The 21,238-nt window shown below is 44.2% G+C and overlaps 1 protein-coding gene across 2 annotated transcripts in view; it reads right to left on the minus strand.

The window, feature by feature from the left end:
• LOC118944776 (rap guanine nucleotide exchange factor 5-like) overlaps positions 1–21,238 on the minus strand; it is a 60,748-nt gene that overhangs the window by 15,513 nt on the left and 23,997 nt on the right. For both annotated transcript variants that reach the window (XM_036965688.1, XM_036965683.1), the window contains 4 exons: positions 6,896–6,974; positions 5,300–5,447; positions 4,988–5,085; positions 1,274–1,304 (listed from right to left, as the gene is read on the minus strand). In XM_036965688.1, coding sequence (XP_036821583.1) covers positions 1,274–1,304; positions 4,988–5,085; positions 5,300–5,447; positions 6,896–6,974 — 356 coding nt within the window. The remainder of the gene's footprint in view (positions 1–1,273; positions 1,305–4,987; positions 5,086–5,299; positions 5,448–6,895; positions 6,975–21,238) is intronic.

Raw genomic sequence — 21,238 nt, forward strand, 5'->3', positions numbered from 1 at the left:
TGTTGTAAACAGGCTTTAAGGAAACCTGGCTATTCAAATGTAAACACAGCAGGGATCCTCAACTAGATTCAGCCACGAGCCCATTTTTTTATTGACGGGATGATCATTTGTAGACTGCAAATTGACCGCAAGAAGCCCCAAACAGATATAATATTTTACTAAAACATCATTTCAAACCTGGTTTTCATTTGTATTCAATCACATGAATGTATTTATCTCTATTATGCATGGAAGCACTTTCTAACAGGTTTACAAAATGAAAAACCAGCTGATTTGCTGGAGTTTTAAGTCAGAAAACTTGGGGGCCAAATAAAATGGCCTGTGGGCCACCAGCTGGGAAACCCTGTCCAACAATGATGGGCTCGTGGTAATGGCTGGAGTGGAATAAGTGGAATGGTATCAAGTACAGTGTTAATCTGCTAAATTGTCACGCCCTGGTCGAAGTATTTTGTGTTTATTTTCATTTATTTGGTCAGGCCAGGGTGTGGCATGGGTTTTTGTATGTGGTGTGTTGGGTTTGTAGCTTAGTGGGGTGTTCTAGGGAGGTCTATGGCTGTCTGAAGTTGTTCTCAATCAGAGGCAGGTGTTTATCGTTGTCTCTGATTGGGAACCATATTTAGGCAGCCATATTCTTTGGGTGTTTCGTGGGTGATTGTCCTTAGTGTCCTGATGTCCTTGTTCTGTGTTAGTTTACACAAGTATAGGCTGTTTCGGGTTTCGTTACGTTTATTGTTTGTGTTTAGTGTGTTTGTCATTAAACATGAATCGTAATCTACACGCCGCATTTTGGTCCGACTCTCCTTCACACCTAGAAAACCGTTACATAAATTGTAATTATTTCACTAATATGGCCTATTTATTGCCTTACCTCCTCACGCCATTTGCACACACTGTATATAGACTTGTTTTTTTCTATTGTGTTATTGACTGTACGCTTGTTTATTCCATGTGTAACTCTGTTTGTGTCGCACAGTTTTCTTTATCTTGGCCAGGTCGCAGTTGTAAATGAGAACTTGTTCTCAACTAGCCTACCTAGTTAAATAAAGGTGTTCTCAACTAGCCTACCTGGTTAAATAAAGGTGAAATAAAATAAAAAATAAAAACATCCAACACATGGTTTCCATGGTTTCCATGTGTTTGATGCTATTCCATTCACTGTCCTCCCCTCAGCAGCCTCCTGTGAGTCATATAATAGCTCCATTACCTCTCATGCAGTTTGGCCTCTTACCTTTCTGTAGGGTGAATACTCATCTCATGTAGTTTGGCCTCTTACCTTTCTGTGGGGTGAATACTCCTCCGCTGTACTGGAGAGAGAAACAAAATCAAACAATTAGACCATGAGACATGAACCATTTCAATCAACTAGTAACCTGGTAGTACTGTGATTTTACATCAATCAACTAGATTAGTCAAGGTTAGGTGACATGAGTCTTGGTCCTGATTAAAGGTGCAATATGTAGAAATCGGTCCACCATTTCCTGGTTGCTAACATTCAAAGAGTTTCCCTAATTTCAGTCTATGTGACAAAACAAGCGATGTATAGTGTAGAGAATCATTGTACCATCTAAACCGCTGTGAATATATTTCAACAACCAAAAAGATGGTATTTTCAGCTGTTTGAAGCTGCTGTACAAAACCCAAAGGAAGACGCGGAAACTAATCTCATGAACGGGAAGCATAGAAATGATTAGACTTAGACTTAGACTTGCTTTCAATTATAATAACAGATCTATAACTCACATTTCTATGTGAATTTGGTTGGGAGGGAGTAGGTGAGGAGAAGGAAGGGAGGAGGGAGGAGGGTTGACATGGGATGTGTCCCACTCGATGGACACCATGTTCTATATTCTGGGTGTTCTTGGATGTGTGCGTTTGTCAACAAGCAAGGAATCCTCAACGCTATTGGCAATAAGAGAACCAACAGTAGAAATGGAACAACAGGCCTCTCTGTCACAACTTGTGCTTTCCCAGATATTCTTCCTACGTGTCTCTGAGTTCCTCTCCCTCTGTCTCAGGGGTCTGAGACCCCAACAGCACAACAACACATACCCCAACGGGACAACGACACAGCCCCAAACAGGACAACAACACAGCCCAAAACAGGGACAACAACACAGCCCCAAGCAGGGACAACAACACAGCCCCAAGCAGGGACAACAACACAGCCCCAAACAGGGACAACAACACAGCTCCAAACAGGACAACAACACAGCTCCAAACAGGACAACAACACAGCCCAAAACAGGACAACAACACAGCCCAAAACAGGACAACAACACAGCCCAAAACAGGGACAACAACACAGCTCCAAACAGGGACAACAACACAGCTCCAAACAGGACAACAACACAGCCCAAAACAGGGACAACAACAACAGCCCCAAGCAGGGACAACAACGCAGCCCCAAACAGGGACAACAACACAGCTCCAAACAGCACAAAAACACAGCCCCAAACAGCACAACCAAACAGCCCCAGACAACACAATAACACAGCCCCAAATTGGACAACAACATAGCCCCAAACGGGACAACAACAGAGCCCCAAACAGGAAAACAACACAGCCCCAAACAGGAAAACAACACAGCGCCAAACAGCACAACAACACAGCCCCAAACAGTACAACAACACAGCCCCAAACAGTACAACATAGCCCCAAACAGTACAACGACGCAGCCCCAAACAGTACAACGACGCAGCCCCAAACAGTACAACGACGCAGCCCCAAACAGGGACAACAACACATCCCCAAACAGGGACAACAACACAGCCCCAAACAGCACAACAACACAGCCCCAAACAGTACAACAACACAGCCCCAAACAGTATAACAACATAGCCCCAAACAGTACAACAACACAGCCCCGAACAGGGACAACAACACAGCATCAAACAGCACAACAACACAGCCCCAAACAACACAATAACACAGCCCCAAACAGCACAACAACACATCCCCAAATTGGACAACAACACATCCCCAAACATGACAACAACACAGCCCCAAACAGGATAACAACAAAGCCCCAAACAGGATAACAACACAGCCCCAAACAGCACAACAACACAGCCCCAAACAGCACAACAACACAGCCCCAAACAGCACAACAACACAGCCCCAAACAGCACAACAACACAGCCCCAAACAGCACAACAACACAGCCCCAAACAGTACAACAACATAGCCCGAAACAGTACAACAACGCAGCCCCAAACAGTACAACAACACAACCCCTTTACAGGCCAATAGGGAGTAGGGTGATAGGCCTATAGGGCTTTGGTCAGAATTAGTGCACTATACAGGGAAAATGGTGCCATTTGATATGCACACAAAGTCACATTTCCTGTTTATCAGCTACATGTTTGGAATACACACTTAGGAGAAATAATCCACAAATACATTACACATAAATACACTATATATACAAAAGTATGTGGACACCCCTTCAAATTAGTGCATTCAGCTATTTCAGCCACACCTGTTGCTGACAAGTGTATAAAATTGAGCACACAGCCATTTCCATAGACAAACATTGGCAGTAGAAATACCTTACTGAAGAGCTCAACATGGGGCCGTCATAGGATGCCACCATTCTAACAAGTCAGTTAGTTAAAATGTATGCCCTGCTAGAGCTGCCCTGGTCAACTGCTGATGACTTGCTTGCAATAACTTGCTGTTATTGTGAAGTGGAAACATCTAGGAGCAACAATGGCTCAGCCGCGAAGTGGTAGGCCACACAACCTCACAGAACGCGTAGCTGTCACGCCCTGACCTTAGAGAGCCTTTTTATGTCTCTAATTGGTTTGGTCAGGGTGTGATTTGGGTGGGCATTCTATGTTCAGTTTTCTATGTTTTTGTATTTATGTTTTGGCCGGGTATGGTTCTCAATCAGGGACAGCTGTCTATCGTTGTCTCTGATTTGGAATCATACTTAGGCAGCCTTTTTCCCTTCTGTCATTGTGGGAAGTTTACTTTTGTTAGTGGCACTATAGCCCTGTAAGCTTCACGGTTGTGTCTTCGTTTGTTGGTGACATTTTAAATGAAAGGAAAATGAACGCTCACCACGCTGCACTTTGGTCCACTTCTTTCGATGGCAGTGACAGTCGCTCTTAAAAATTGTCTGTCCTCGAATGCAACACTCACCACTGAGTTCCGAACTGCCTCTGGAAGCAATGGCAGCACAAGAGCTGGTCGTCGGGAGCTTCATGAAATGGGTTATCATGGCCAAGCAGCTGCACACAAGCCTAACATCACCATGTGTAATGCCAAGCATCGGCTGGAGTGTTGAAAAGCTCGCCGCCATTGGACTCTGGAGAAGTGGAAACACGTTCTCTGGAGCGATGAATCAAGCTTTACCATCTGGCAGTCCGACAGACTAATCTGGATTTGGCGGATTCCAGGAGAACGCTACCTGCCCCAATGCATAGTGTCAACTGTAAAGTTTGGTGGAGGACGAATAATGGTCTGGGGCTGTTTTGCATGGTTCAGGCTAGGCCACTTAGTTCCAATGAAGGATAATCTTAACGCTACATTATAGAATGACATTCTAGACGATACTGTGCTTCCAACTTTGTGGCAACGATTTGGGGATGGCCCTTTCCTGTTTCAACATGATAATGCCCCAATGCACGAAGCGAGGTCCAAACAGAAATGGTTTGTCGAGATCGGTGTGGAAGAACTTGACTGGCCTGCACAGAGCCCTGACTTCAACCCATCGAACACCTTTCAGAAGAATTGGAACGCCGACTGTAAGCCAGGCCTAATCGCTCAGCATCAGTGCCCGACCTCACTAATGATTGTGTGGCTGAATGGAAGCAAGTCCCCGCAGCTATGTTCCGACATCTAGTGGAAAGCCTGGGGCAACTCCATTTTAATGCCCATGATTCTGTAATGAGATGTTCGACGAGCAGGTGTCCACATACTTTTGGTCATGTAGTGTAACTAATTCATCATATTATTCTATTATTCAATTTCTATGGCCACTCACTGTCTGCGATGCAGCCGCAGGAGTTTCTGCAGGTCCTTCTGCTCCTTCTCTAGAGTTGGATACTCATACAGGTCATCCAGGAGGAAACGATACAATGTCTGAAACACAAAGACATCTAATGTCTGTTTTCACCCTCCCGTATCATCATGATATCACTTACTTTAGGGTCATCTCACTGTCCCATATCCTTAGCCTGGCCCCACATTTGTCTTGCCAACTCCTTATAAATGACTAGAGTTTGAAAGAAAGCACAACAGATCTGGAAACAGGCTATGATATCCCTTCTTCTTCTCCTCCCTCGCTCCAGCATACCTTCATGAAGAGTTTAACATGCTCGTCTTCTCGTAGGAAGTCCCTGTACAGTGTTGTCCACTGTGTCACCAGGTGCAGGACCTGACGTTTCCTGTCCAGAACCTCCTTCCCTTCCTCTTTCCCCCGGTGGTGTCTCTTAGAACAATAGGTGGGCTTCGTGAGTTAAGGCATCAGCACAGCAGGAGAGAGGACTCTCAGTAGGCTTTGTGTGTATTGACATTAGCTTGGCCAACAGGATCAACACCACTATTTTTAATTTTTCCAAGTTGGAGGTGTATGTGTGTAGTGGGTTTAAAGGTGAGGGGTGTGTGTGTGTGTGTGTGTGTGTGTGTGTGTGTGTGTGTGTGTGTAGTACAGTCAGTAACTTTAGAGGTGGGTGGTGTACTGTAGTCTAGAGGTAAGGTACTGTAGTCTGGAGGTAAGGTACTGTAGTCTAGAGGTAAGGTACTGTAGTTTAGAGGTAAGGGTGGTGTACTGTAGTCTAGAGGTAAGGTACTGTAGTTTAGAGGTAAGGTACTGTAGTCTAGAGGTAAGGTACTGTAGTCTGGAGGTAAGGTACTGTAGTCTGGAGGTAAGGTACTGTAGTCTAGAGGTAAGGTACTGTAGTCTAGAGGTAAGGTACTGTAGTCTAGAGGTAAGGTACTGTAGTCTAGAGGTAAGGTACTGTAGTCTAGAGGTAAGGTACTGTAGTCTAGAGGTAAGGTACTGTAGTCCAGAGGTAAGGTACTGTAGTCTAGAGGTAAGGGTGGTATACTGTAGTCTAGAGGTAAGGGCTGTGTAATGTAGTCTGGAGGTAAGGTACTGTAGTCTAGAGGTAAGGTACTGTAGTCCAGAGGTAAGGTACTGTAGTCTAGAGGTAAGGGCTGTGTACTGTAGTCTGGAGGTAAGGTACTGTAGTCTAGAGGTAAGGGTGGTGTACTGTAGTCTGGAGGTAAGGTACTGTAGTCTGGAGGTAAGGTACTGTTGTCTAGAGGTAAGGGTGGTGTACTGTAATTTAGAGGTAAGGTTCTGTAGTCTAGAGGTAAGGTTCTGTAGTCTAGAGGTAAGGGTGATGTACTGTAGTCTAGAGGTAAGGTACTGTAGTCTAGAGGTAAGGGTTGTGTACTGTAGTCTGGAGGTAAGGTTCTGTAGTCTAGAGGTAAGGGTGATGTACTGTAGTCTAGGGGTAAGGTACTGTAGTCTAGAGGTAAGGGCTGTGTACTGTAGTCTGGAGGTAAGGGTTGTGTACTGTAGTCTAGAGGTAAGGTACTGTAGTTTAGAGGTAAGGTTCTGTAGTCTAGAGGTAAGGGTTGTATACTGTAGTCTGGAGGTAAGGTACTGTAGTTTAGAGGTAAGGTACTGTAGTTTAGAGGTAAGGTTCTGTAGTCTAGAGGTAAGGTTCTGTAGTCTTAGAGGTAAGGGTGGTGTACTGTAATTTAGAGGTAAGGTTCTGTAGTCTAGAGGTAAGGGTTGTATACTGTAGTCTGGAGGTAAGGTTCTGTAGTCTAGAGGTAAGGTTCTGTAGTCTAGAGGTAAGGGGTGTGTACTGTAGTCTAGAGTTTAGGGTGGTGTACTATATTCTACAGGTGACCACCACAGCCTGAAGTAAAAGGATATTGTCCCAGGAGAGCCTGACACAGATCACTGGTTGACATGAACACCAGGTATGTCAGCAGGAAGTCATCCAGGAGAGGCTCTGTAAAACAGGAAACACATCATTTACAACAGCATCCAATAGAACTGGCTAAAACTCAGTGGTGGAAAAAGTACTCAATAGTAATACTGTAGTAAAAGTAAAGATAACTTCATAGAAAATGACTCAAGTAAAAGTGAAAGTCGCCCAGTAAAATACTACTTGAGTAAAAGTCTAAAAATATGTGGTTTTAAATATACTTAAGTATCAAAAGTAAAAGTATAAATAATTTCAAATTCATTATATTAAGCAGACAGAAAAATGTATTGTTTTTTTTATTGTACTGCCGGATAGACAGGGGCACACTCCAACACTCCAACACTCCAACACTTCAACACTCCAACACTTCAACACTCCAACACTCCAACACTTCAACACTCCAACACTTCAACACTTCAACACTCCAACACTTCAACACTCCAACACTCCAACACTCCAACACTTCAACACTCCAACACTTCAACACTCCAACACTCCAACACTCCAACACTCCAACACTCCAACACTTCAACACTCCAACACTTCAACACTCCAACACTTCAACACTCCAACACTCCAACACTTCAACACTCCAACACTTCAACACTCCAACACTCCAACACTTCAACACTCCAACACTCCAACACTCCAACACTTCAACACTCCAACACTCCAACACTTCAACACTCCAACACTCCAACACTTCAACACTCCAACACTTCAACACTCCAACACTTCAACACTCCAACACTCCAACACTTCAACACTCCAACACTCCAACACTCCAACACTTCAACACTCCAACACTCCAACACTTCAACACTCCAACACTCCAACACTTCAACACTCCAAGACATAATTTACAAACAAAGCATGTGTGTTTAGTGAGTCCGCCAGATCAGAGGCAGTAGGGATGACCAAGGATATTCTCTTGATAAGTGTGTGAATTGGACCATTTTCCTGTCAAAATGTAACAAGTACTTTGTGTATCAGGGAAATGTATGGAGTAAAAAGTACATTATTTTGTTTATGAATGTAGTGTAGTAAAAGTTGCCAAAATTATAAATAGTTGTCACGCCCTGACCTTAGTATTCTTTGTTTTCTTTATTATTTTGGTTAGGTCAGGGTGTGACATGGGTGATGTATGTGTTTTGGCCCTGTCTAGGGGTTTTGCATGTCTATGGGTGTTTACTAGTCTAGGTGTTATGTATCTCTATGGCTGTCTGGAGTGGTTCTCAATCAGAGGCAGCTGTTTATCGTTGTCTCTGATTAGGAACCATATTTAGGCAGCCATATTGTTTGTGTAATTTGTGGGTTATTGTCTATGTCTAGTTGACTGTACATTTATATTACAGCGTCACGGTTGTGTTATTTTATTGTGTTATTTTGTATAGTTTGTTTAGTGTCCGTCTTTATTAAAAGTAACATGTATTCATATCACGCTGCGCCTTGGTCTCCTCCATTCAACGAACGTGACAATAGTAAAGTCAATTACAGATACTTCAAAAAACCGAACTTACTAAAGTAGCACTTTAAAGTATTTTTAATAAGTACTACACCACTGCTAAAACTGATTCAAATCCAATGTAATTGGATAGAATTTAATTTATTCATTAATTAATGTATTAATAAATTGAATACATTTATTAAACATTTTAAATTATGAATGACCAAACCAAGATTGTATAATCATTAAAGCTACCTTCAAGTGTCAGTAGTCTACTTCAAAGATGCAGACCATACAAAAATGTGCTCATAAATTTAAAAAATGTAAAGTGAAAAGTGAATTCCACCCTCTGACATCTTTTGTAACGTGTTTCTCTAAACTCCTCCCACCGCCTGTTACGGTTGGCTCCAACGCCGTCCAGCTCTCTGCTCCACCTACAGCCTCTCTGTGTGCCCACTGTGTTCAGCTCTCTGCTCCACCTACAGCCTCTCTGTGTTCACACTGAGTCCAGCTCTCTGCTCCACCTACAGCTTCTCTGTGTTCACACTGTGTCCAGCTCTCTGCTCCACCTAAAGCCTCTCTGTGTTCACACTGTGTCCAGCTCTCTGCTCCACCTACAGCCTCTCTGTGTTCCCACTGTGTCCAGCTCTCTGCTCCACCTACAGCCTCTCTGTGTTCACACTGTGTCCAGCTCTCTGCTCCACCTACAGCCTCTCTGTGTTCCCACTGTGTCCAGCTCTCTGCTTCACCTACAACCTCTCTGTGTTCCCACTGTGTCCAGCTCTCTGCTCCACCTACAGCCTCTCTGTGTTCACACTGTGTCCAGCTCTCTGCTCTACCTACAGCCTTCCTGTGTTCACACTGTGTCCAGCTCTCTGCTCCACCTACAGCCTCTCTGTGTTTACACTGTGTCCAGCTCTCTGCTCCACCTACAGCCTCTCTGTGTTCACACTGTGTCCAGCTCTCTGCTCCACCTACAGCCTCTCTGTGTTCACACTGTGTCCAGCTCTCTGCTCCACCTACAGCCTCTCTGTGTTCCCACTGTGTCCAGCTCTCTGCTCCACCTACAGCCTCTCTGTGTTCACACTGTGTCCAGCTCTCTGTTCCACCTACAGCCTTTCTGTGTTCACACTGTATCCAGCTCTCTGCTCCACCTACAGCTTCTCTGTGTTCACACTGTGTCCAGCTCTCTGCTCCACCTACAGCCTCTCTGTGTTCCCACTGTGTCCAGCTCTCTGCTCCACCTACAGCCTCTCTGTGTTCACACTGTGTCCAGCTCTCTGCTCCACCTACAGCCTTTCTGTGTTCACACTGTATCCAGCTCTCTGCTCCACCTACAGCTTCTCTGTGTTCACACTGTGTCCAGCTCTCTGCTCCACCTACAGCCTCTCTGTGTTCACACTGTGTCCAGCTCTCTGCTCCACCTACAGCCTCTCTGTGTTCCCACTGTGTCCAGCTCTCTGCTCCACCTACAGCCTCTCTGTGTTCACACTGTGTCCAGCTCTCTGCTCCACCTACAGCCTCTCTGTGTGCCCACTGTGTTCAGCTCTCTGCTCCACCTACAGCCTCTCTGTGTTCACACTGAGTCCAGCTCTCTGCTCCACCTACAGCTTCTCTGTGTTCACACTGTGTCCAGCTCTCTGCTCCACCTAAAGCCTCTCTGTGTTCACACTGTGTCCAGCTCTCTGCTCCACCTACAGCCTCTCTGTGTTCCCACTGTGTCCAGCTCTCTGCTCCACCTACAGCCTCTCTGTGTTCACACTGTGTCCAGCTCTCTGCTCCACCTACAGCCTCTCTGTGTTCCCACTGTGTCCAGCTCTCTGCTTCACCTACAACCTCTCTGTGTTCCCACTGTGTCCAGCTCTCTGCTCCACCTACAGCCTCTCTGTGTTCACACTGTGTCCAGCTCTCTGCTCCACCTACAGCCTCTCTGTGTTCCCACTGTGTCCAGCTCTCTGCTCCACCTACAGCCTCTCTGTGTTTACACTGTGTCCAGCTCTCTGCTCCACCTACAGCCTCTCTGTGTTCCCACTGTGTCCAGCTCTCTGCTCCACCTACAGCCTCTCTGTGTTCACACTGTGTCCAGCTCTTTGCTCCACCTACAGCCTCTCTGTGTTCACACTGTGTCCAGCTCTCTGCTCCACCTACAGCCTCTCTGTGTTCCCACTGTGTCCAGCTCTCTGCTCCACCTACAGCCTCTCTGTGTTCACACTGTGTCCAGCTCTCTGCTCCACCTACAGCCTCTCTGTGTTCACACTGTATCCAGCTCTCTGCTCCACCTACAGCTTCTCTGTGTTCACACTGTGTCCAGCTCTCTGCTCCACCTACAGCCTCTCTGTGTTCACACTGTGTCCAGCTCTCTGCTCCACCTACAGCCTCTCTGTGTTCCCACTGTGTCCAGCTCTCTGCTCCACCTACAGCCTCTCTGTGTTCACACTGTGTCCAGCTCTCTGCTCCACCTACAGCCTCTCTGTGTGCCCACTGTGTCCAGCTCTCTGCTCCACCTACAGCCTCTCTGTGTGCCCACTGTGTCCAGCTCTCTGCTCCACCTACAGCTTCTCTGTGTTCACACTGTGTCCAGCTCTCTGCTCCACCTAAAGCCTCTCTGTGTTCACACTGTGTCCAGCTCTCTGCTCCACCTACAGCCTCTCTGTGTTCCCACTGTGTCCAGCTCTCTGCTCCACCTACAGCCTCTCTGTGTTCACACTGTGTCCAGCTCTCTGCTCCACCTACAGCCTCTCTGTGTTCCCACTGTGTCCAGCTCTCTGCTTCACCTACAACCTCTCTGTGTTCCCACTGTGTCCAGCTCTCTGCTCCACCTACAGCCTCTCTGTGTTCACACTGTGTCCAGCTCTCTGCTCCACCTACAGCCTCTCTGTGTTCCCACTGTGTCCAGCTCTCTGCTCCACCTACAGCCTCTCTGTGTTCACACTGTGTCCAGCTCTCTGCTCCACCTACAGCCTCTCTGTGTTCACACTGTGTCCAGCTCTCTGCTCCACCTACAGCCTCTCTGTGTTCACACTGTGTCCAGCTCTTTGCTCCACCTACAGCCTCTCTGTGTTCACACTGTGTCCAGCTCTCTGCTCCACCTACAGCCTCTCTGTGTTCCCACTGTGTCCAGCTCTCTGCTCCACCTACAGCCTCTCTGTGTTCACACTGTGTCCAGCTCTCTGCTCCACCTACAGCCTCTCTGTGTTCACACTGTGTCCAGCTCTCTGCTCCACCTACAGCCTCTCTGTGTTCACACTGTGTCCAGCTCTCTGCTCCACCTAAAGCCTCTCTGTGTTCACACTGTGTCCAGCTCTCTGCTCCACCTACAGCCTCTCTGTGTTCACACTGTGTCCAGCTCATTTAGTACTGACCTGGAAGAACACCACAGAGGTTTTCAATCACTACATTGTCTATTGAAATGAATGTCTTCAGTGAGAAATGTGTAAAACATATTAGCAAACATGTGGATGGCCACAAAATAAGAACCAATCTGGCAACCCCAATGCATTGTGGGGAAAAAAGTAACATTTGAATATATGAATCTAATCATTGAGAAAAGCATCCCCCATGCAGAGAATTTATGAATATATATATATCCCCTACACAATGTCTCAGTGTTGTGATATCAATATGCAAAAGCACACTGGCTTAAAGAAATCATTAAGGCAAAAGGATTTTTAATTAGATAAGGGTGACAGGTCTCACCCAGTGAAAGTAATGACTCCTAACTATCAGTGAAAGATCCTTGTGCAATGTGAAAATGACTCTAGAACACATATCAAATGGCAACCTATTCCCTAGTGTTCTACTGTTGACCAGGGCCCATCTAGGGAATGAATGAACACAGGATTGGAACACAGGTTGACAGAGAGAGAGAGAGATTGAGAGAGGATCTCAATGTGTGTGAGTTGATCTTTCTACTGGTCCTGACCTCCTAGTCATTACTCAGGTAATGAGTCACACGCTTTCCAATGATGATTGTTGCATTTTCATTTGCTCCCTGGATACTGAAGCTATGCCCAATGACTTTCTCCTTCCCCCGTAGCCTCACGTTATTGTATACTGGGCTGTTCTCTGTCTGCTACAGGAAGTACCGGGGAAGATAAGGCAATACATTGTCAACCTGCTGCTTGACTCTCTAACTGCCGGTGCAGTCGATGCTCTAAATCAAATTATATTTCCAATGCTGTTGTGGCAATCTGATATGTGCTCAGTCTTAACCCACTGCTTTAATGTGTTCACAAGCAACATTGACGTTGCTGAGTCCTTGTGTGCAGACATCTCCAGATTACAGGACGTCATTCCTAGATATATGCTTTGATTTTATTATAAACAATGTCTCTGAACGTGATCTGATGAACAGATTGGTCAATGTGAATATACCAACCCAGCTAGAAAATCAATTCATGGTGGGGTTTTAATCATTTGTTGTGTGTTTCTTTGGTGAAAGTGCACCATTGTGAAAATAAACTGTTCAATTTGAGAGGAATTTCAAGGGATCTCATCAGAGAACTAGTCAATGACTATTTGCTGTGTTTGTCAGTGGAATTACAGTTTTTTACAATCACTTTGGCACTAATTTCGGGACCTTGGTGTCATTTTTCACAACTCTAGACACAAAACTCACAACCAATGATCAAAACTGCAAACTCTTAACACTTTTTCCAATTGCTTGGATACAATACACATAAAGATAAGATCATTTGTTCATTGAACTAAAATCACCTGTTCAAAATGACACAACTAAACATCCAAGTATTACCATTTCAAAATGCAATTCACACATTACATCTGAGATGACTGTCTATTCACACATTACATCTGAGATGACTGTCTATTCACACATTACATCTGAGATGACTGTCTATTCACACATTACATCTGAGATGACTGTCTATTCACACATTACATCTGAGATGACTGTCTATTCACACATTACATCTGAGATGACTGTCTATTCACACATTACATCTGAGATGACTGTCTATTCACACATTACATCTGAGATGACTGTCTATTCACACATTACATCTGAGATGACTGTCTATTCACACATTACATCTGAGATGACTGTCTATTCACACATTACATCTGAGATGACTGTCTATTCACACATTACATCTGAGATGACTGTCTATTCACACATTACATCTGAGATGACTGTCTATTCACACATTACATCTGAGATGACTGTCTATTCACACATTACATCTGAGATGACTGTCTATTCACACATTACATCTGAGATGACTGTCTATTCACACATTACATCTGAGATGACTGTCTATTCACACATTACATCTGAGATGACTGTCTATTCACACATTACATCTGAGATGACTGTCTATTCACACATTACATCTGAGATGACTGTCTATTCACACATTACATCTGAGATGACTGTCTATTCACACATTACATCTGAGATGACTGTCTATTCACACATTACATCTGAGATGACTGTCTATTCACACATTACATCTGAGATGACTGTCTATTCACACATTACATCTGAGATGACTGTCTATTCACACATTACATCTGAGATGACTGTCTATTCACACATTACATCTGAGATGACTGTCTATTCACACATTACATCTGAGATGACTGTCTATTCACACATTACATCTGAGATGACTGTCTATTCACACATTACATCTGAGATGACTGTCTATTCACACATTACATCTGAGATGACTGTCTATTCACACATTACATCTGAGATGACTGTCTATTCACACATTACATCTGAGATGACTGTCTATTCACACATTACATCTGAGATGACTGTCTATTCACACATTACATCTGAGATGACTGTCTATTCACACATTACATCTGAGATGACTGTCTATTCACACATTACATCTGAGATGACTGTCTATTCACACATTACATCTGAAATGACTGTCTATTCACACATTACATCTGAGATGACTGTCTATTCACACATTACATCTGAGATGACTGTCTATTCACACATTACATCTGAGATGACTGTCTATTCACACATTACATCTGAGATGACTGTCTATTCACACATTACATCTGAGATGACTGTCTATTCATTTCATTACAATGATCTCACTATCAATTGATACGACTGGTCAAAATGATAAGTGACTGTTGCGTTACTCTTTATGCATAGTTTTATGGAAACTGACTAACAACATTCCATGTTTAGATCATGAAAGTTTCAGGATAACGAGATCCATTGACACCAATTACCGTGGAACATGAACCAATTGGACGACATTATCTATGGATGTAATGTTTCATCATCATTCTTTATCAGACACTGTTTCTATGGTCCCACGTACCACTTCTCCAGACCATGTTTTCAGATTTGACATTACTGTACACTCACCGGCCACTTTATTAGGTACACCTATCTAGTACTGAGTACTAGCCTGAATTATTCATGGTGTTGTACATTAAGAGATGCCATTCTGTACACCACTGTTTTAAACAGCTGTTATTTGAGCATTTGTGGCCTTTCTGTTAGCTTGAGTGAGTCTGGACATTCTCCTCTGACCTCTCTCATTAACAAGGTGTTTTTGCCCACAGAAATGCCGCTCACTGTCAACTCTAGAGAATGTAGTGCGTAAAAATCCCAGGAGGGCAGCTGTTTCTGAGATGCTGGAATCACCATGTGTGTCAAAGTTGCTTAGATTACTCATCTTGCCTGTTCTAATGTTTGGTCGAACAACATCTAATAATCTACATATTGAGTTGCAGGCAGTCACATGATTCGCTGTTCGAATATAACCTTCCTTGATGAGCTAAATCAGGTCTGTAGAGTTGATGACATGACCTATGCCATTATGTGGGATAATGTCAGGTTCCACCATGCTCAAATGGTCACCCCAACCACAATTTACCACCCTGTACTTACCCCCATACTCTCCTTTCCTTAACACGATTGAGGAATTTTTCTCCACATGGAGGTGGAAGGTATATGATAGGCGCCCTCACGAACAAGCCACCCTTCTCAAGGCCATGGATGACACATGCAATGACATCACCATGCCCTGAAGATTCTTCCCAAGATGTTTGGCTAATGAAAACATCCATTGTGATGTGGATGAGAACCTGTGGCCAAATCCACAAGACAGAGTTGATGGAAATATAGAAGTACAGTAATCCATCCTTTGTTTTGCTTTTTACAGTAATCCAGGTGAGGAACACTGCAGTGATGTTTTACAGTAAGCCAGGTGAGGAACACTGCAGTGGTGTTTTACAGTAAGCCAGGTGAGGAACACTGCAGTGATGTTTTACAGTAAGCCAGGTGAGGAACACAGCAGTAATGTTTTACAGTAAGCCAGGTGAGGAACACTGCTGTGATGTTTTACAGTAAGCCAGGTGAGGAACACTGCAGTGATGTTTTACAGTAAGCCAGGTGAGGAACACAGCAGTAATGTTTTACAGTAAGCCAGGTGAGGAACACTGCAGTGATGTGTTACAGTAAGCCAGGTGAGGAACACTGCAGTGATGTTTTACAGTAAGCCAGGTGAGGAACACTGCAGTGATGTTTTACAGTAAGCCAGGTGAGGAACACAGCAGTAATGTTTTACAGTAAGCCAGGTGAGGAACACTGCAGTGATGTTTTACAGTAAGCCAGGTGAGGAACACTGCAGTGATGTTTTACAGTAAGCCAGGTGAGGAACACTGCAGTGATGTTTTACAGTAAGCCAGGTGAGGAACACAGCAGTAATGTTTTACAGAAAGCCAGGTGAGGAACACTGCAGTGATGTTTTACAGTAAGCCAGGTGAGGAACAATGCAGTGATGTTTTACAGTAAGCCAGGTGAGGAACACTGCAGTTGACGTTTTACTGTATTTTTTATATATTTTTGTAGCTAATTATTATTTTTTTGATTCAAAGAAATCTATGTTGTGATTTTATTGCATTTCATCAATACATTTCAGATTTTGTTCAATGATTCCACTGTGTCTGTAGTATTCTCTCTACTAGTCCTTTTACAGTGATGTATTTACGTGTAGTAGTATAATGAAACGTGTCACATATTTTGTACTACAATATTTAATGATTTTATGAACAGCTACACAGTGAAACTATTGGTATCTTGTGTGTGGGGGATTTAAATGAATGTTCCTATGGTATTTCATGATAAATTAGTTATTTGAACCAATGATTCTGCAAGTGCAAGGTTTCTTTAAAGATATGAATGCACAATGCAATGTTTTGAACATTGGACAGCCTGTGTTACAAGTGATGACCGTTTTGAGTTTTGTGTCTAGAGTTTTGAAAAATGACCACAAGATTCTGAAATTAGTGCCAAAGTGATTGTGAAAACTGTAATAGGTTTGTTGTTTGTTTGTAACTACATATTTAGGTCTTGAGTGTCCTGGAAACTATTATTACGTAGGAAACAGGAGAAGAAGACATTTGGAAGTCCAAAAGCTTGGGGCGAGTTGACATTCTGTGTCGTGCAAGGCCAGAACTGATCGTCCAAGTTGTGCAAGTCATTGAGGAAGGAAGGAAGGAGAGTGCCCGTGCCTGTGAGTGTGAGCGTGTGTGTGTGTGTGTCTGTGCATGCCTGTGAGCGTGTGTGTGTCTGTGTGTGTCTGTGCATGCCTGTGAGTGTGTGTGTGTGTGTGTGTGTGTGTGTGTGTGTGTGTGTGTGTGTGTGTGTGTGTGTCTGTGCATGCCTGTGTGTGTGTGTGTGTGTGTGTGTGTGTGTATGTGCATGCCTGTGAGCGTGCGTGTGTGTTTCCAGAATGGATGCCATGCCGCCAGGCCACAGAGCAAAGACAAGCTGTTCAAATCCTATTAGTCAGAATGTCTTCCCTCCCCAGCTCTGTGTAAGTGTGCCTCACAGCCCAGTATTGTACATTCTCCCCTTTAATTTCACACGTACTTCCCAGGGCTTTGTGTGCTGCGTTCAGCTCCACAGAACACTACTCCCACCCTCACGTCATTATGTTAATCCACAGCACAGCATACAGCTGTAGACACATCAGTCACTCAGCTCTTTATGAGGAGAAACATGCACACAGAGCTACGTTCAAGACACACACACTAAAACACTGCATACTGGTACTGGCTACTACAGTAGACAACTCCCAAGACCCAGACACACATCTTGTATGATGTGCAAGAACACACACACACACGCATACACTAATGCACACACACTCACACACACAGATACCTCTTGTGCAGATGTGACTAAAATTACATTAAAATTAAATCTCTTGTGTCTGTTCTTTCCAGATAACCCTGACCTGACCCCAGTCTGAGCAGTATCCATAACAAACACTACTACCCACTGAGCTGTAGGATGGGCCAGCAGTCTCCATAACCAACACTACTACCCACTGAGCTGTAGGATGGGCCAGCAGTCTCCATAACAAACACTACTACCCACTGAGCTTTAGGATGGGCCAGCAGTCTCCATAACAAACACTAATACCCACTGAGCTGTAGGATGGGCCAGCAGTATCCATAATAAACACACTACCCACTGATCTGTAGGATGGGCCAGCAGTCTCCATAATAAACACTAATACCCACTGAGCTGTAGGATGGGCCAGCAGTCTCCATAATAAACACTAATACCCACTGAGCTGTATGATGGGCCAGCTGTATCCATAATGAACACTAATACCCACTGAGCTGTAGGATGGGCCAGCAGTATCCATAATAAACACTAATACCCACTGAGCTGTAGGATGGGCCAGCTGTATCCATAATAAACACTAATACCCACTGAGCTGTAGGATGGGCCAGCAGTCTCCATAATAAACACTAATACCCACTGAGCTGTAGGATGGGCCAGCAGTATCCATAATAAACACTACTACCCACTGAGCTGTAGGATGGGCCAGCAGTATCCATAATAAACACTACTACCCACTGAGCTGTAGGATGGGCCAGCAGTATCCATAATTAACACTACTACCCACTGAGCTGTAAGATGGGCCAGCAGTATCCATAATAAACACTAATACCCACTGAGCTGTAGGATGGGCCAGCAGTATCCATAATAAACACTACTACCCACTGATCTGTAAGATGGGCCAGCAGTATCCATAATAAACACTAATACCCACTGATCTGTAAGATGGGCCAGCAGTATCCATAACAAACACTACTACCCACTGAGCTGTAGGATGGGCCAGCAGTATCCATAATAAACACTACTACCCACTGAGCTGTAGGATGGGCCAGCAGTATCCATAATTAACACTACTACCCACTGAGCTGTAAGATGGGCCAGCAGTATCCATAATAAACACTAATACCCACTGAGCTGTAGGATGGGCCAGCAGTATCCATAATAAACACTACTACCCACTGAGCTGTAAGATGGGCCAGCTGTATCCATAATTAACACTACTACCCGCTGAGCAGACCAAGCCATCTTCTATGAGTTAAAAAAACTACTGCGTCTTAATTGGCACCTGGCCAAAAGCGGTGCACTATAGGGAATAGGATGCCTAAACCAGCCAATGAATATTTAATTATGGGATGGGGCTAGACTCAGCAAGAGGCTTAGTTCATTAGCAGGTTCTGCTTCCCATCATGTACTTCTCTACAGTATGACGCACTCTGCTCTAGTGGCACATTTAGTTCAATAGTACCAAGACATCCTGAAATGAGTCTCTTATTAATATTACATTAAAAAGAGAAACACACACACACACCTCGTGTGCTGCTGGTACTACATTACATCTCTTGTGTCTGTTCTTTCCAGATAACCCTGAACTGACCCCAGTCTGAGGAGTGTCCAGAAAAACACTTTATTTTTTTTGTAACCTTTATTTATAACTGGGAAAGTCAGTTAAGAACGAATTCTTATTGACAATGACTGCCTACACTGGTGAAAACCAGACGACGCTTGGCCAATTGTGCACCGTCGTTGGGTCTCCCAATCACCGCCGGCTGTGATAAAGCCTGGATTTGAACAAGGTTGTCTGTAGTGACACCTCTAGCACTGAGATGCAGTGGCTTAGACCGCTGAACCACTAGGGTGCCCACTAATACCCACTGAGCTGTAGGATGGGCCAGCAGTATCCATAATAAACACTACTACCAACTGAGCTGTAGGATGGGCCAGCAGTATCCATAATTAACACTACCACCAACTGAGCTGTAGGATGGGCCAGCAGTCTCCATAATAAACACTAATACCCATTGATCTGTAGGATGGGCCAGCAGTCTCCATAATAGACACTAATACCCACTGAGCTGTAAGATGGGTCAGCAGTCTCCATAATAAACACTAATACCCACTGAGCTGTAGGATGGGCCAGCAGTATCCATAATAAACACTAATACCCACTGAGCTGTAGGATGGGCCAGCAGTATCCATAATAAACACTAATACCCACTGAGCTGTAAGATGGGCCAGCAGTATCCATAATAAACACTAATACCCACTGAGCTGTAGGATGGGCCAGCAGTCTCCATAATAAACACTAATACCCACTGAGCTGTAGGATGGGACAGCAGTATCCATAATAAACACTAATACCCACTGAGCTGTAGGATGGGCCAGCAGTATCCATAATAAACACTAATACCCACTGAGCTGTAGGATGGGCCAGCAGTATCCATAATAAACACTAATACCCACTGAGCTGTAGGATGGGCCAGCAGTCTCCATAATAAACACTAATACCCACTGAGCTGTAGGATGGGCCAGCAGTCTCCATAATAAACACTAATACCCACTGAGCTGTAGGATGGGCCAGCAGTATCCATAATAAACACTAATACCCACTGAGCTGTAGGATGGGCCAGCAGTATCCATAATTAACACTAATACCCACTGAGCTGTAGGATGGGCCAGCAGTATCCATAATAAACACTACCACCAACTGAGCTGTAGGATGGACCAGCAGTATCCATAATAAACACTAATACCCACTGAGCTGTAGGATGGGCCAGCAGTATCCATAATAAACACTAATACCCACTGAGCTGTAGGATGGGCCAGCAGTATCCATAATAAATACTAATACCCACTGAGCTGTAGGATGGGCCAGCAGTATCCATAATAAATATTAATACTCACTAAACAGGGCAAGTTATCTTCTATGAGAAGATGGCTACAATAGTACCATGACATCCTGAAATGAGTCTCCCTGCTTGTACCAAAGATATGACATTAAAAAGAGAAAATCCAACTCGTATGGATGGAGAGGTCCAATGGCAATAACTATTGTAATCCTGCAATGTCAGAGATAGGAGTCCCGCTAGCGGTGAAACTGGAGGGCACGCAATTCAAATAAATAATCTGAAATGTTATGGATTTTAATCATTTACAGTGGGGAGAACAAGTATTTGAAACACTGTCGATTTTGCAGGTTTTCCTACTTACAAAGCATGTAGAGGACTGTAATTTTTATCATAGGTACACTTCAACTGTGAGAGACGGAATCTAAAACAAAATCCAGAAAATCACATTGTGTGATTTTTAGGTAATTAATTAGCATTTTATTGCATGAAATAAGTATTTGATACATCAGAAAAGCAGAACTTAATATTTGGTACAGAAACCTTTGTTTGCAATTACAGAGATCATACGTTTCCTGTAGTTCTTGACCAGGTTTGCACACACTGCAGCAGGGATTTTGGCCCACTCCTCCATACAGACCTTCTCCAGATCCTTAAGGTTTCGGGGCTGTCGCTGGGCAATACAGACTTTCAGCTCCCTCCAAAGATTTTCTATTGGGTTCAGGTCTGGAGACTGGCTAGGCCACTCCAGGACCTTGAGATGCTTCTTACGGAGCCACTCCTTAGTTGCCCTGGCTGTGTGTTTCGGGTCGTTGTCATTCTGGAAGACCCAGCCACGACCCATCTTCAATGCTCTTACTGA

The sequence above is a fragment of the Oncorhynchus mykiss genome, chromosome 3 (assembly GCF_013265735.2).
Source record: "Oncorhynchus mykiss isolate Arlee chromosome 3, USDA_OmykA_1.1, whole genome shotgun sequence".
NCBI lineage: Eukaryota > Metazoa > Chordata > Actinopteri > Salmoniformes > Salmonidae > Oncorhynchus > Oncorhynchus mykiss.